This window comes from Hemitrygon akajei, chromosome 7 (genome assembly GCF_048418815.1).
Source record: "Hemitrygon akajei chromosome 7, sHemAka1.3, whole genome shotgun sequence".
Classification (NCBI taxonomy): domain Eukaryota; kingdom Metazoa; phylum Chordata; class Chondrichthyes; order Myliobatiformes; family Dasyatidae; genus Hemitrygon; species Hemitrygon akajei.
Window position 1 is genome coordinate 106,737,186 of NC_133130.1, and position 17,099 is coordinate 106,754,284.

A 17,099-nucleotide genomic window follows, 5' to 3' on the forward strand; every position below is an offset into this window, starting at 1 on the left:
GCTTGGCTGGTAGGCTGAGCAAACTTGACAAACTACTTCTACATTGGAATCACATTCAATCTCAATACCATATCTACCTGGTCATGGGTGCTATTGTGAACGTACACAACAGTGTAGCTATAAATATAATTGGTAGCACTCCTCAACCACTAATATTTTAAATGTGATCAAAGTAAGATTAAAAAAAACAGCTCGACTTGTATTTGATCAACATTTGAATAAAGCACATCTTGCAATGTTGAGGACAAATCTATGGTTGCAGCTATCAAACTAATGACACTAACATTACATTTTAATAATCCTATTTTTAGGCAACACTACTTGTGCTAATGCAAATTACTGTTTATGACATGGTATCTGTGAGGGGCAAACGGAGTTTGAAACGGGGTCCAGAGTTGACCCTATGAACTGTGCTGCTATTGGGGGAGGAGGAGGCGTCCAGCGCAAATGGGAGAGAGAGAGAGACAAGATTTAATGTTATGGTTCCTCTGCTGATTGTTTACCTTTCTCCAAAAACATTTTGCCTACTTGTTAAGATTCCTGCAGAGAGCAGGGTGGTGCCGGTTGATGGACAGCCAGTGTCCAGCATGTGGAGATAAAAAGCAGGTCCACTGGGACACAGACAGACACACCACAAGACACTGAATGAGCTTTGTGCACCCACGTGAAGGTGGGGGTTTTGGAGGATCGATTCAGTGAATCCATCAATGGTTCACAGTGTGAGAGGGTGCAACTGGTGGGGAACTATTTGTGTGTCCTTCCTTGCCTGGGTGATAGTTCCACCACTGAAGAACAGTTGTATGTATCTTGGTCATAGTCAGTGACCACAACAGGTCTTCGGAAGACAACGGGAAGATCGGCAGCAACTGCATCACCTCTCACTCTCCAACATTACTCAACCAACTACCTCCAACGGAACTGAACTCTCTTCATCATATTGTAAGACTGTATCCATTTACCCCTAGATTTGAAACAGCCTGGTTTTATTTCCTATTTCCACACTTCTGTATATATTATTGCTAACATGTTTCATATATTTGCATTTTATAGTACTGTATTGCGTAGTTTACAAATAAACACTATTAGCGACTAGTAATACCAGACTCCAAAGAGTTTTCCATTTCTGCTGGTTCTTTAACCCAGTCACAGGGTACGTGACAAAACGAACAAAAACTAAGGCATAAGTTACGTACATTTGATGCTACTTCAATAACTAGTACAAAGCACATTAACACCAAAGAAACAAATCATTTCAGGCTACATCCATACTAGACCGGATAATTTTGAAAACGCCGGTTTCGCGTAAAAACGATAGGCGTCCACACTATGCGTTTTTGAAAATATCTCTATCCACACTGAAACGGAGATTTCCGCAAATCTCCTCCAGCTCCAGATGCGCAGGACACATCTACTGAAAACAAGTGACATGTCTGGTGTCGAATCTCGCTGTAGAAGTGCACGTTTGTGTAGTTACACACTAGAAAAACTTAAAACGATGGACAGCTGTTGGCTCTGGCGCAGGAGAACTTAAAACTAAAAAAAACAAAATACTGGAGCATACGGCAGCAACCGACAGGGAGTTCACGGACAGATTGACCCGGCTGATGACGAACATTGAAAAACTAACCAACTCTGTTGCATTAATAAAGCACCTTGTTAAATGTATAAAACATGTCTGCATCAGTGTTATCTTGTATTTCCATACGATGTTGCATTAGGCTTTTACACATCTATTGTCAGAGAAGTACTTGCATAAATAGGTAAACCACCTTCATACGAGCAAGGACAGAAAACAGGGCAAAGTGAGTACAGTATACTTATTTATTCAGTAAATTATGGGTCAAAGTATTTGGTGAGTACATTTCTAACTCTTCTGGCTTCAGTCTCGTTGCTGTCTGTTCTGAAATTGTTAGGTTGTGTTCAAGAAAACAATGAAATAGCCTGCTGCCATCTGATAGCGTTTTCAGAAATCTCCGTAATACATGTACGTGCGTGGGCGTGTACGTGCCAATTTTTTTCTTCAAATTGATTTTGGCTCGCTGTCTTCCCCATTCTGATAAGTGAAACTACACCATACATACAATATTTCTACTTTATATAGGCTGTATATTTATCATATCATTCCTGCTTTTACTAAATGTTCGTGTTATTTGGTATGATTTGGTAGGTTACTTTTTAGGTCTGGGAACGCTCAAAAATTTTTCCCATATAAATTAATGGTAATTGTTTCTTCGCTTTATGACATTTCGGCTTACAAATGGTTTCATAGGAACGCTCTACCTTCAGATAGCGGGGGACACCCAAATTGCTTTTTGTTTTACATTACTTCAAAAGATATTAAACAACGGTCTGCTTTACTGCTGGCTGTAAATGTGTGCACTTCAAACAGCAGAGATGCTAAAACGATTTGTAAAAAGATCATATGTTATATCATGTGCCTGCTGAAAATCAATGCATCAAGTGATAATGGGTAGCATCTGACATTTTAAGGATCAAAAATACAATTTCCAAGATGAACTTTGGCAATCATTCAAATCAGAAATGGAGAACAGTACAAAAGTAAATACTAGCTCCCAATTAAGGACAGAATGGAATTAGACTAATATCAGACTCTTAAAAGCATTTGATAAATTAATTGAAAATTACTCCTAAAGGATTTTTATCACCTATAAATTAAAATCCTTGATGTCAAGAATTAACTATAATGAAAACTTAACATAGAAACCCTACACACAATACAGGCCCTTCAGCCCACAATGCTGTGCCGAACATGTACTCACTTTAGAAATTACCTAGGGTTACCCATAGCCCTCTATTTTTCCACATACCTACCAGGAACCTCTTAAAAGACCCTATTGTATCCACCTCCACCACAGTCACCAGCAGCCCATTCCACGCACTCACCACACTCTGCATAAAAAAAAACTTACCCCTGACATCCCCTCTGTACCTACTTCCAACCACCTTAAAACTGTACCCTTTCGTGTTAACCATTTCAGCCCTGGGGAAAAGTCTGACTATCCACACGATCTTTGCCTCTCATCATCTTATATAGCTCCATCAGGTCACCTCTTAACCTCCGTCGCTCCAAGGAGAAAAAGCCAAGTTCACTCAACCTATTCTCATAAGGCATGCTCTACAATCCAAGCAACATCCTTGTAAAATCCTCTGCACCCTTTCTATAGTTTCCACATCCTTCCTGTAGTGAGGTGGTCAGACCTGAGCACAGTATTCCAAGTGGGGTCTGACCAGAGTTCTATACAGCTGTAATATTACCTCTTGGCTCTTGAACTCAATCCCACGGTTGATGAAGGCCATTGCACTGTATGCCTTCTTAACCACATGGTCAACCTGCGCAGCAGCTTTGAGTGTTCTATGGACTCTGACCCCAATTTCCCTCTGATCCTCCACACTGCCAGGAGTCTTACCATTAATACTATACTCTGCCATCATATTTGACCTACCAAAATGAACCACCTCACACATATCTGGGTTGAACTCCATCTGCCACTTATCTGGGGTTGAGCCTTTTTGCAATTGTAGTGACTAACATTTTTATTTACTGAATCAAAAAATTAATTGCCAGGATATTCTTCAATGAAAATGTGTTCTAAGCTGGTATATACATGTACATACCCGAGCTATACAATATTCTTTCGGGTTTTCCTTTTCCAGCCCATATTTCTCAAGGGCTTCTCCAACGGCAAAGTCTGATGTATCAGTTGTTGACAGCAAGATGGTCTTGTAGGGGATATTCGGCTTTAAGCTATCTGCATAAATTCTAAGAGTGCCACCTACATCAAAAACAAATACAAATTCATGTTTATAAATGTTCAATTAGAACTGGACCAGGAATTTTTGTAATACAGTCATGGAGTTGTATAGTACTGTAAAGGATCATTCAGCCCACTACATCCATGCCAACCTTACCCCCCCCCCCCCCAATCTACATTAAGATATTGTCCTAATCTGGGTAAATGACATTAAACACAAGAGATTCTGCAGATGTTGGAAATCCAGAGCAACACATACAAAACACTGAAGGAATATCCATGGTCAAGAGCGATGTTTCAAGCCGAGACCATTCATCAGGAGCTGATGAAGGATCTCAGCCCAAAACATCGAGCAATACTTTTGTTTCTTGCCTATTTAAGTGTCTGTCTAAATACATCTCTAAGCGCATTAATTTTCACCTCCTCTACAGTACATTCCAGATATCAATCACACTATAAAAACACTTATCCCAACAGCTCCTTTAAACCTCCCTTGTAAAACAATGCCCTCATTTTTTTTTAAAAAATTAACTACCCTGTCAATGGCTCTCTCAGGTCATTCCTCAGCCTATATCTCTCCAGGGAAAACAAGCCGAGTCTTCAATCTCTCCCCACAATGCTCCCTCTGCCCATTTCAGCTACACACCAATCCACCTTTCCTATTAACTCTCCAGTTGAAATCAGAAATAATAAAAATCTTGCCCGTCACAATCACTCGCCCTTTCAGAATCATTTCCTGTCCCAGTCCCATTTTCTCTTCTCAGGATATACCCACTCACATGTACATTCTACCCTTGTTTGCGATATCCATGAACAATCAATAGCTTTTTTTAAAAAAAAACATGCACTGACTTCTCCACTGCAATCTAACCTCTATTGCTGGCATAGCACAACTTGTTCTAGCCAAACATTCAAAAAGCTAAAACTTTCCACTTCAGGCCACCATGTACCACCACCTACTAATTCTAAGAAATGACTTGGGGCAATTCATTGCAGTCCCATACATCCAGTTACTAGTTTACCACAAGTAGTTTCCAAATTCCACAAACTCCATTTTTAAAAAATCTAATATTGACTGCTGAAATTTTCATTTGTATTCTTAGCACCAGGTTTTTCCAATGCTCATTTGATTTATCCTCATTTTCCACTCATCTTAATCTCCCATTCAAACTTCTTGGACCACAATGTTACTGAAGGATACCAGCAACCAAAGATTTTCTTCCATGTTTAAACCAAGGCATACAAATCAGGTTTCAATGTCCTTATTCGCTGTAATCTACAATACCTCCTTAAACTCACCACCCCCTCACTCCCATCAGTCCATGGCTTAAACTGGTCCAGATGAAAGATCTTCAAACTGTCAATTGTTGCTTGACCAGCTGAGTTCCTCCAGTGCTTTTTGTGGTGCAAAATTCTTTTCCACAACGCTCATCCTACATGTCCTAAATGGACAACAATCGCTTGCCATGTTCTTGATACCAACACAACTACCAAAATTTCCTTTACTTCAATATCTGATTTTGTTTGAACATTGAAAATGATATGCCAACAGCAGATGTCAATACCTGAGTCAGGCCGTCCATCACCACTACGGAATTCTTGCATTCTCTGTTCTAGCTTTTGCTGGCGTCTTCTTTTCATAACTACTTCAGGGTTAGATATTGTACGAGTGAAGCTAGTCTCTGGCATGTCTTTGTATACTTCTGCTGCAATATGTGAACTTGAGTTCTCACTGTGGTAGAAAGATATTAACCACTAAAATGTTACATTGAAGAAAATAACTATCCCATAGAAAACATGCAAAATTTTAGTATCTTTTAATAAACCCAAAAATATAAATTCAGAAATTCTCCTGAGAACAAACTTATGACCATTTTTACTACAGGTAAATTTGTGATTTGTGAACAGCTATTCTGATAAGAAACATTAAGGTTTTTTTCTTGGTCAAGTTGCACATCGGTTTGATTGGGTTGAAGAACAAAAATCTCGTTTATTGTCAATAAGCACATTGAGGGATTTTTATGACCTGTGCTGTTATTTATATTTTTATCTCACTTTCCTATTCTGGACTGAGATTTTTGGGGATGATTTTTCAGGGAACTCAGTCTTGAATGCTGCCCTGAGAAACCTCAACATGGTTCTTCAGATCACTGGCCAACACAAGAACAATTTCTTAATGCTGTAAAAAAAAAAATCCAGACAGAAAGAGGTTTTCCTATCATTCTGACCAAGCTCAATTTATTTATTTTTCTTTTGTTTAAAAAAAGGTCAAAGACTCTTCATCAGTAGGGTCCTGGCAAGGGGTGTCAACCTGTATCATCAACTTTGTTCTTCACTAAGCATTTTTGCCATTCAGTGTTTTTAATTTAGATTTCCAGCATCTGTAGGATTTTTTTCCAATTTTTCTTGGCTTCCATATCCCATTTTAACAACTTCAGCATCAACATCATAGGTTGTCATTCTTAACTCTTAGTTAAAATTCACCAATTCAGTACAGGTGGCCCTCATTTTTTGAATGTTTGCTTTAGGACAGCTCACTGTTACAAAAGACCTACATTAGTACCTGAAAAAAAGACGCCCGCTTTATATGTGTATTTACCCAGAGGAAGACTACCATGACCGTGAAGCCTTGTGTGAGCAGTTGCAAACAATCGATTTTGGCTCACTGTCTCCCGATTCTGATAAGTGAAACTACACCATACATACAATATTTCTACTTTATATAGGCTGTATATTTATCATATCATTCCTGCTTTTACAATATGTTTGTGTTATTTAAGGTTTTGTGTGTTTTTTGGTATGATTTGGTAGGTTATTTTTTGGGTCTGGGAACGCTCAAAAAATTTTCCCATATAAATTAATGGTAATTGCTTCTTTGCTTTACGACATTTCGGCTTACAAACAATTTCACAGGAACGCTCTATCTTCAGATAGCGGGGGGAACCTGCATAATCTAACTATGGCAAATAAAATCTAGTTGAGGTGAAGGTTTTGCCAAGTGCTGTTTGTTAGCATACTGACATTAATTTGGGGCAAGAATAACCATTTAACCCCATGCACCTGTTAAGGAGACCTTCCATTATTCTACTAAATGGTTGAGAATAGAATGCAAAGGTGGCAATTATCCACATTGGATTAGCTCTCCTTTCAGTGGCTAGGTCCTATCTGGTGAATGGCAGAAGAATAAGGTTGAGGTTGATAGGCATGTGAGGGATAATACTTACATGGGAGTGGAGGAATAGGACTGATGGGGCTGCTCTGAGAGCCAGTGAGAGAGGTCAACATACTTTTTGTACATCAAAAGGAAATATGCATTTAATAAAGTGACATGGCTCTGAATCATAACTCTTCTAAAATCATGTTAACATTTTTTCTATTTCCATGTATATTTTAGAAGTACTCTTCAAAGCCCAATAAAATACACAGCTTGAATTTTAAATTGTATTCAAATTTTCTTCAGAGAATGTAACAAGATAGAGTTTTCTAGTGTTAAGTTGGACTACCACCACTTTGGAATACAATAAAGCTCAACTGAATATTGGAGGAACTATATGCGAAGGAAGATTGTGAAGTATAACAACTTGTTTCTGCTTACCCATCACCACTGGGGATAGGTCTCTCATCATCTGTAGTTTGCATTAGTGCTTCCTTTTCTCGCTTCTTTTTCTCCCTCTTCTCTTTCTTTGATAGTGTTCTTTTAAAGTTCTGGATTACACCTTCTTTCTCTTTTTCTGGACCATTACTCTGAGACTTCTGCAAATCAAGATAACAGAACATCACTTAGTTCTGATGGTGCACATAGTCTTCAACACTACCATCACAAAGAAAAATTAATTAAACTAGTCACTTGTTCAATAATTTATTCAGAAACCACTCATCTATTTGCAAGTTCCTATTTATAGCCATTTTGAGTCAAGCAAAAAGTTCTGCAAATTCATCAATTGCAGCTCCTCTTTTTATGCATGAGTGACATGCAAAAATGTTCCTTCAACAAGCTCTCTCAGTCTGATTAAGCTGAACGTCTAATATCAGTTAAAATAGACTGGACTATCATAAGTTTTAGTAAGTACTGACCTTAAAGCTTAGAAAGTCATTTGGAATTTTAGTTCAAATACAAAACTTAAAAGTTGAGCTTACTATCAGATGCTCAAGTACTTGCTGGAAAAACTTAACTCGTCACAGCATCACAACATAGGTCATATATAAACAGCAGTTACAAGAAATGCAAACGGCATATTGCAACAAAAGCCATAGTGCATTTTTAATGCTTAATATTTCTTTAGGAACATTATAAAGTAGTAACTTAAAATCTCAAATAAATCTCTAAGAAATTTAAATCATAGACCAATTCTATTTCCATACAGCATAATAGATATTGTTACCTGGTATCCAGAACAAAGCAACAAAACTGTCCAATGTCAGAAAATGATTCATAATTCAACAGCTCTTGCTCAATAAGAATATCAATTGAGTCAAAATCCACAATAGCCACCAAGAATAAGTTGAAACTACCCAAAACAGTGTCAAATCACTTGAACAAAAGCAAAATAATGAACTGACAAGATAAAAAAAGCAAAGTTCAACCCAAGTTCAAAATTATTTTAATTTCACATTTTCTTACCAAAATTGATAAGCTAGTTTCAAAAAAAAGTAAATACTTTACCTCATTTTGATGAGGATCTTTTCAATTCTGCAGATTTTAATTCATTTGTAAGAAGGACCATCTGTCTGTGTCACTTTTTTAAAAAAAAATTTCTAAGGGGCTCAAAATTGCTCACAATACTCCAAGTATGGACTGACCAAAGCCTATAGAAGCTTTAGCATCACATGCTTTGCTTTTATATTTTAGTCCTACCGAAATGAATTTACCTTCCTTACCACCGACTCCAACCATAAGTTAACATTTAGGGAATCTTCTACAAGGACTCTGCTCTGTCATGGACAATCTCTGTACCAGCTGCGAAAGGAGGAAGGTTGGGCATGGGGCTAGCAATCACTTCCCATAAAAACCCAGAGCTACAAAAAAAAAGCCAACAGAAGCTCCAAACACCTCATCCCTGGGAGAGGAAGGATCATCACCCAGAAGACATATGAAGTCGTGAGGCGGAAGCAGGAGCCAGAGGGCCGATCAACCTTCGGCCCAGGACAGAGGACTCTGGTGAGCAGTATGAAGACTTCCAAGTCCCTTTGCACCTCTGATTTTTGAATATTCTCCCTGCTTAAAAAGTAGTATATGTCTCTTTCCTATACAATATTCCATCTGTCACTTCTTCACCCATTCTCTCAATCTGTCTAGGTCCTTCAGCAGAGTCCCTGCTTCAACATTATCTTCCCCTGAAAGTTTTTGTATCATCTGCAAACATGGCCACAAAGTCATTACTTCCTTCACCCAAATCACTGATATATAATGCGACGAAGTGGTCCCAACACTAACCCTTATGGAACACCATTATTCACAGGCAGCCAATCATAACAACTTCCTTTATTCTCATTCTTTGCCCCCTGGCAGTCAATAAAACTCTCCACATCTTTTCTTGTAATACCATAGGTTCTTATATTGTTGCAATCCCTGCTGTTATCCCCTTCCAATCAACTTTGGCCAGCTCCTCTCTCATGCCACTGTAGTTATTTTTGCTCCACAGTAATATTAATACATCTGACTTTAGCTTCTCCCTCTCACACATCAGGGTGAATCTCAAGGGTTCCTTTACTTTAAGCTCCCTAATCAAATCTGGTTCATTATACAACACCCAATCCAAAATTGCCTTTCTTCTAGTGAGCTCAACCACAAGCTGCTCTAAAAAGATTTCTGAGGCATCACCTTTTGGAGGTGTCCTGGATGCTGGGAGGCAAGTGCCCATAATGGAGCTAGCTTTCTGCAGCTTTTTCTAATCCTATGGTGGCCCCTCCATACCAAATGGTGATGTGACTAGTTAGAATGCTATCCTGGTACATCTGTAGAAATTTGCGAGAGTCTTTGGTGACATACCAATTCTTCTCAAACTCCTAAAGGAATATAGGCACTGTTGTGCCTTCTTTGTAATTGTTTCAATATGTTGGGCCCAGGATAGATCCTCTAGGGATGTTGACATGAAGGAACTTGAAACTGCTCATCCTTTCCACTCTGATTCCTCGATGAGTTTTGGTGTGCACGAGCTTGTTGCTGTGGCACTACTCAAACAGCTGATCTATCCCACTCCTGCACACCTCATTATCATCTGAAATTCTGCCAACAATAATTATCTTCTTTCCCTTATTGGCACATGGCAGAGGCAGCAATCCAAAGATTACAATTTTGGAGGTCTTGCTTTTTAGCTTTCTATCTAACTCTCTATATTCTCTCTTCAGGACCTCCTCCCTTTTCCAATCCATGTTGTTGATACCCATATGCATTATAACTTCTGGTTGCTCACTCCCCTTTTAGAATGCTGTGGACCCGATCTGAGACATCCCCGACTTTGGCACCTGGGAAACAACATATCATCCAGGTGTCTCTTTCACATTCACTGAATCTCCAGCCTGTTCCTCTAACCAAGGAATCCCCTATCACTACTGCACACCACTTCTCCCCACTGCCTTTCTGAACAGAGCCATACTCAGTGCCAGAGACCCAGTTGCTGAGGCTTCCTTCCGTTAGGCCATCCCTTCCAGCAGTATCCAAAAGTGGTTTCCATTATTGAGGGGAACGGCCACATGGGTACTCTACATTTTCTATTCCCTTTCCTCTCCTGACAGTCTACCAGGTACCTGCTTCCTGTAACTCTGATAACCTCTCTGTAGCTCTTAACACAATCTCTAAGAATCTACAGCTTGCTGCACTTCATGCAAGTGTAGTTATCAGGGAGACTGGAGGTCTCCCAGAGTTTCCACATTTTACACGATGAACATACCACTAACCCTGGATCCATTCTGACTACTCTAGCTACTAATAGACAAATAGACAAAGGAAAAAAAAGCTTACTAGAAACTTGCTTAGAGCCTCTACCTGTTCATGCCAAAGCCTGACCACTAATTCTGTCCAACTCCTACAATGGCTGTTCATACTCTACCTTCCTTTCCCAACAGATCCCATTTACAGCCCTTAGTCGCCTCCACAGCTCTCAGGCCAGCCTGTGTCACTCTCTCTCCTTGACCTGCTTACCACCCTTCCTCACCTGTATCTATCTTTCGCTTGCCAGCTCTTGCCAACCTTTTGTTCTCCAGAATAGCAGTATCTGAGAAAAATGTGTAATACATGGATCAAGGAAAATACAGCTTTAAAACAAAATTTAAAGCACGACAAAAAAATTGTGGCAACAAGTGTGAGTTCATCCACTTTGGATGCAAAAAGGGCAAACTTGGTTTGCCTTAAAGTTTGACAGCATATTTCTCAAAATGCCATATTCCTAAAGCATTAAAGGGAATATCTCCTCCCTTCTCTGGCTGTAATTTAGAATTACACCTGACTTCATTTCCACCCCCCCCCCCCCCCACCAACCTAGCTTGTTCTTTGCCCCTCCCTCCCTCTTTTTTCTCACATCTTCCCCCTTTCTTTCCGGTCATAAAAGAAGGGTGTCAGCCCTAAACATCCACTGCTTATTCATTTCCACAGATGCAGCCTGACCTGCTGAATGCCTCCTACATTTTGTGCATGCTGTTCTGGATTTCCAGTATAAGTAGGATCTCTTGTGCTTGCAATTTAGTATTTCTGAACAGTCCCACTGTTCAACCTCATCTTAGGGAAATAAAAATGCAGATGTGTCATCTGAAAAAGGGAATATGGTCACATACACTGCAATCCAGCTGCACAGGAATAAGCACTTACCATAGCTCACTTGAGAAAACATTTCTAGTGAAGCTTGATATAGGATGCTGAGAATTATTTATTAGTTAACAAGGACTAAATATCAACTTTCAACTCTAATGCACTGTTCCTCTCAAGAATGTAGCAGCAGAGAGATCAACCTTATGGTGCAGGCTAAGAAAATATATCAATGATAGAATCAGTAAGGTTTTCTATCATTCATTACACTATGCAGCTTATTGATCATGAGTCTTTGAAGGGCTACAATTCAGTAAATATAGTAAACATGTAAAACATTCTGAAATACCCATATTTCTATGAAAGCTCTTACCTTTGGTGGAAGGAAGGCATTTTCATTCTTCAAAACAAATCTTCCCTCTCTATCATCCTTGTTCCAGTTTAATTGTACAACCAGAGGCTTCTCTTCCTTGTCAAGCTTACGCTCCTCTAAAAAATAACATTCACACAAATTAATTCCATGTGACAGACTACTTTAAATTAAACAATTATTCATTATTTAATTTTGATATCAATGCGGTTATAATCTATGAAGGTCTAATATATTAAAGAAACCATAAGATAGGTAAACAGGAATAGGTCAATAAGCTTTTATCATAACTACTGAGATCAAGCTAAAAAATGTTTCTCCATCCATTCTGCTTTTATTTTAGCATTTCACCCTGAAATTCCAAGAAAACAACAGGTGAAACAAGGTGAAACTAAATGCCACAAAGAAGAAACAGATTTCCGAGTTATTAGTAACATATTTTAGCTACTAAATAATGAGGTTAAATGCCAATCTGCTAAAACTATTTTTGAAATTGACTGCAATAATTAGATGTAGAAGAAAATACAGGTGGCCCCCGCTTTTCAAATGTTCGATTTACGACAACTCGCTGTTACGAAAGACTTACATTAGTACCTGTTTTCGCTAACCAAAGAGGATTTTCACTTTTACGAAAAAAAGATGCCCACGTTATACGTGTGTTTACCCCGAGAAAGACTACAATGACTGTGAAGCCTTGTGCGGGCAGTTGTTTCCACATGCGTGTACTTGCCGATTTTTTTTCTCCAAATCGATTTTGGTTCGCTGCCTTCCTGAGTTTGATAAGTGAAACTACACCGTACCTACAATATTTCTACTTTATATAGGGTGTAAATTTATTATATCATTCCTGCTTTTACTATATGTTAGTGTTATTTTAGGTTTTATGTGTTATTTGCTTTGATTTGGTAGGTTATTTTTTTGGGTCTGGGAACACTCAAAAAATTTTCCCATATAAATTAATGGCAGTTGCTTCTTCGCTTTACGACATTTCGGATTACAAACGGTTTCATAGGAACGCTCTACCTTCGGATTGCGGGGAAACTTGTACATTGCTCTAGTTTTGCTTTGGAGCAGTTTGCTTCAACAGCTATACTGGAATATCCAAAATGAAAACAGTTCTGAAGTTAACACTATAAAGTACGAAAGCTACAAATTCCACCTGCGGTAGTAATGGACTAATAATGTAGTTCGATTGTCAATAAGAACGTGGCATTGTAGAAATATTACACTTTGACATATACATCTTCAAAATGAACACTTGCTCAGAATTTACTTCCCTAATCCATACAAATACGAAGTATGGCTCATTACGAAGTGTCATTAGTATAACATGAAACTTCTTTTTTTTTTTACATTTCCCCCCAAATTATCTACCCCCATCCCAAGCCTCACTACCATTTTCTTTCACCAATTAAACTAGTGCTAGAAGGCAACACTAATTGATATTTGCCCAATGAATTTTAGCAATAATTCACCATTTAGTTAACAATGGATGTGATATATAATACACACTTAGCAATGCATTCACAACCCTGACATAGCAAATTATTTACAATCATATTTTTACTGACAAAATGATTGAAATGTGGTAAACCTACCTTAGTATGACACAAAATTAGCAGCAGGGATCTTGTTAAAATGCACAAGCTTCCCAAAATTTATGGATACTTTCAGACTGCAGCTACCAATAAACTCCATTTGTTATCAATCATAAAGAGGCAAGGGGAAATTTTAAGACCAATGTTTTGTGTTGGGGTTAGCATCCAAATTTAATGCAGTGAACTACATTCAGTTCTGGGCACACTCCAAAGCTATTATTAGCCTTCAAAGGTAAACAAATTACCAGTGCAGAATATATTAGTTATATTCAGATTACTACAGAAAATGACCAGTCATCTCTTCTTTCAATCAAATCTATATAGCCCCAGATAAGATCTTAAATTGTGTTATAAAAAAATCATTAAAACTGACAAAACATACCAAATGCAAGACCATTTCCCACTCCTACGTGCCCTTAAGTTGGTAGCAATAAGCCACATGTTTCCACTTTAACAGTTCTGGAGCAATACAGCACTAATAAAAACCTTTCAGCCCAATCTGCCCATCCAGCTAGTTCCAACTGTAAAAACACAAAATGCTGGCAGAACTCAGCAGGCTAGACAGCATCTATGGGAGGAGGTAGTGACGATGGATGAAGGGCTTCGGCCTGAAATGTTGTCACTACCTCCTCCCATAGGTGCTGTCTGGCCTGCTGAGTTCTGCCAGCATTTTGTGTTTTTATTTATTTCCAGCATCTGCAGATTCACTCGTAGTTCCAACTGTGTTCGTTCAGCCCATATCACTCTAAGCCCTGCCCTCCATGTACCTATCCAGTCCTCCTTAAATGATATTGTACCTGCCTCAACCATTTCATCTGGCAGCTCATTCCATTTGCACAGCACTAGCCAATTCACAAAAATGGCCATACTGTTCCTGTGCCATAAAAATGTACTTCATGCTCATTATACAAGGTGGATAAAAGACTTTAATCTTGCATGACTTAGCTGTATTTGACAATGAGTGCTGCATGCTTTTATTTTTTCAATTCCCAAATAAACATATCACAAAGCTGGTGAAGCACATTGACGACTTGCTATAACTACTTTATCATGCACTTTTTCAGGAAACGAACACAGCTATCAATAGCCTGTTGGAGTTGAACTTTTGAACCACTTGTGTGTGTATGACCTGGCATTTTTGCAAGTAAACTGAAGTCTCGAAGGTGCAGTCTGCTGCAGCGTGGAGTGTTCAGGCCGAATCAAGGCAGCAGAACATGGGCCCATACCCTAGAGTGGTAGTGAGCCAATATTTGGTCAGTGCTGGAGCAGACTGAGAGGCATGATCAAAGCAGCAGAACCGAGGAAAAGCAGAGTTGAAGCAGCAACCTGGGCTGACAGCAAGCAACAACCCGCTGTTTGGCTGATTTAAATACCATGCTGGATTGGAAATGTAGACTATGGATGGCAGGGCCCAAGCTGAACAGCAAGGTATGGTCGATTTAAGCAGCAGGCCAAATTGGAAAGGCCAGGGCGTCAGTTCACTCCGCTGGGTTTATTCATCTTTGCTCTGAACCGAGGCTGTGGCCCGCAACTAACGGGCTCCTGGGTCAGCTGTGACTGGCTTCATGGCTGTAGACTCACTTTCGTGAAGAATGTTATTTGCTTACTTTTATTGTTTGCACATATATATTTTTCTGCACCTTGGATGTTTGACAGTCTTTTCTCAAATGGGTTCTATTGGGTTTCTTTGTTTTGCAGCTGTCTGTAAGGAGACAACCCCAAGGTTGTATAGAGTATACATACTCTGATAATAAATGTACTTTGAGCTTTGGTTGCAAATTTAAAAAATTAAAAAATTAAAATTTAAATATCTGTTGATTTTGAAGTTTTGTTTGCACTAATGGTCCTGAGGCTCCTTCACTTTGCTGCATCAGTGGTCTCTTAATGGTGTCCTCTGGACATGAAATAGTTGTGCACTCTAGAGATCTATTAAAATTTTCAAGATTCTGGGCTAAAAAATAAAGAATGTCAACATATTTGGCACATTGGGGACTTGTCTTGGTACATCCCCAATGCAAATAACACATTTCAAACAACTTGGATTAAGCAGCCACCTACGAACACAACAGAATTATAAATCTAACTGTCATTGTCGGATAACCAATCAATCACGCATGTACCGAGGTACAGTGCAAAAACCATCCATACAAATTATTTCATTACAAAATGCATTGAGGCAGCATCAGGGAAAACAACAACAGAATGCAGAATAAAGAAATACCGCTACAGGAAAAGTGCAGTGCTGGGTGACAGTAAGGTGCAAGGTACACATACAAAACGCTGGAGGAACTCTGCAGATCAGACACCTTCTATGGAGGGAAGTGGACAGCAGATGTTTCAGGCTGAGACCCTTCACCGGGACAGGAAAAGAAGGAGACAGAGCCAGATTGAAAAAGTGAGGAGGGGGAGGAGCATAAACTGACAGATGATAGGCGAATCCAGAACGAAACGGAATGATGTGAGAAACTAGGAGATAGGTAGAAGAGGTAAAGGGCTGAAAGGGCTGAAGGAGGAATCTGAGAGGACAGGACAGTAGACTATCAAGTAAACAAACGGGGAACCAAAGGGAGGTGATGGCAGGACATGAAGAAAAGGGAGGGGAGAGAGGGTGAGAAGGTCACCAAAATGAGGGAAAACAAAGGGCAATGGGGAGGGGGGTGAGGAGAAAAGAGGAGTAATTACCAGAAATCAAAGTTCATGCAGCCAGGTTAGAGGCTACCAAGACAGAATACAAGGTGCTGCTTCTCCAACCTTTGTGTGGTTTCACTGTGGCAGTAGAGGCGGCTGTGGACAGACATGGCAGTGTGGTAATGAGAAGTGAAAATGAAATGGGTGTCCAGCAGCAGATCCAATTGCTGCACAGACAAAGCGAAGATGCTTGAAGCAATCCCCACAATCTACATCAGGTGTCACCACCATTATCCTTATACCCAAGAAACACAAAATAACATACCTTAATAACTACCGTGCAGTGGCTCTTACATCTACCATCATGAAGTACTTCAAGAGGCTGGTCATAGCATCTGTCAACTCCAGTCTGCCTGACAACCCTGACGCACTAAAACTTACCTACCACTAAACAGGTCTACAATGAACACCAGCTCTGTCCATACACTTAACACTGGAATATCTGAATAATGAAGACACCTACATCCCACTACCGTTTATTAACCACAGTTCCGCAATCAATACAGTAGTTCCAAACGAACTCATCACCAAACTCTGGACTCTGGGAGTCAGAGCCTCCCTCTACAACTGGACCCTTGACTTCCTGACCAACAGACCACAATCAGTAAGGATAGGCAGCACATCTCATCCACGATTATTCTGAACACTGATGCTCTACAAGGTTGCATCCTTAGCCCACTACTCTATTCCCTGTACACTCATGTCTCTGACTCCATAGACAAGTGTATAGTTGATACCATCATAGTGGACTATATCTCAAATAACCGAGTACCAGAAGGAGGCAGAACTTAGTGGCATGCTGTCATGACAACCTTTCCATCAAATTTAGTAAAACAAAAGAACTGGTCATTGACCTCAGGAAGGGGGGCAGTGGACATGCTCCTATCTACATCAATTGTGTAGAGGTTGAGAGCTTCAAGTTCCTATCA

At 39.5% G+C, this 17,099-nt stretch overlaps 1 protein-coding gene across 6 annotated transcripts in view; it reads right to left on the reverse strand.

Annotated features, from left to right (window-relative positions):
• afdna (afadin, adherens junction formation factor a) overlaps nucleotides 1–17,099 on the reverse strand; it is a 230,143-nt gene that overhangs the window by 150,451 nt on the left and 62,593 nt on the right. For all 6 annotated transcript variants that reach the window (XM_073051631.1, XM_073051634.1, XM_073051633.1 and 3 more), the window contains exons 3-6: nucleotides 11,888–12,003; nucleotides 7,369–7,526; nucleotides 5,339–5,505; nucleotides 3,637–3,794 (exon numbers count right to left, since the gene is read on the reverse strand). In XM_073051631.1, coding sequence (XP_072907732.1) covers nucleotides 3,637–3,794; nucleotides 5,339–5,505; nucleotides 7,369–7,526; nucleotides 11,888–12,003 — 599 coding nt within the window. The remainder of the gene's footprint in view (nucleotides 1–3,636; nucleotides 3,795–5,338; nucleotides 5,506–7,368; nucleotides 7,527–11,887; nucleotides 12,004–17,099) is intronic.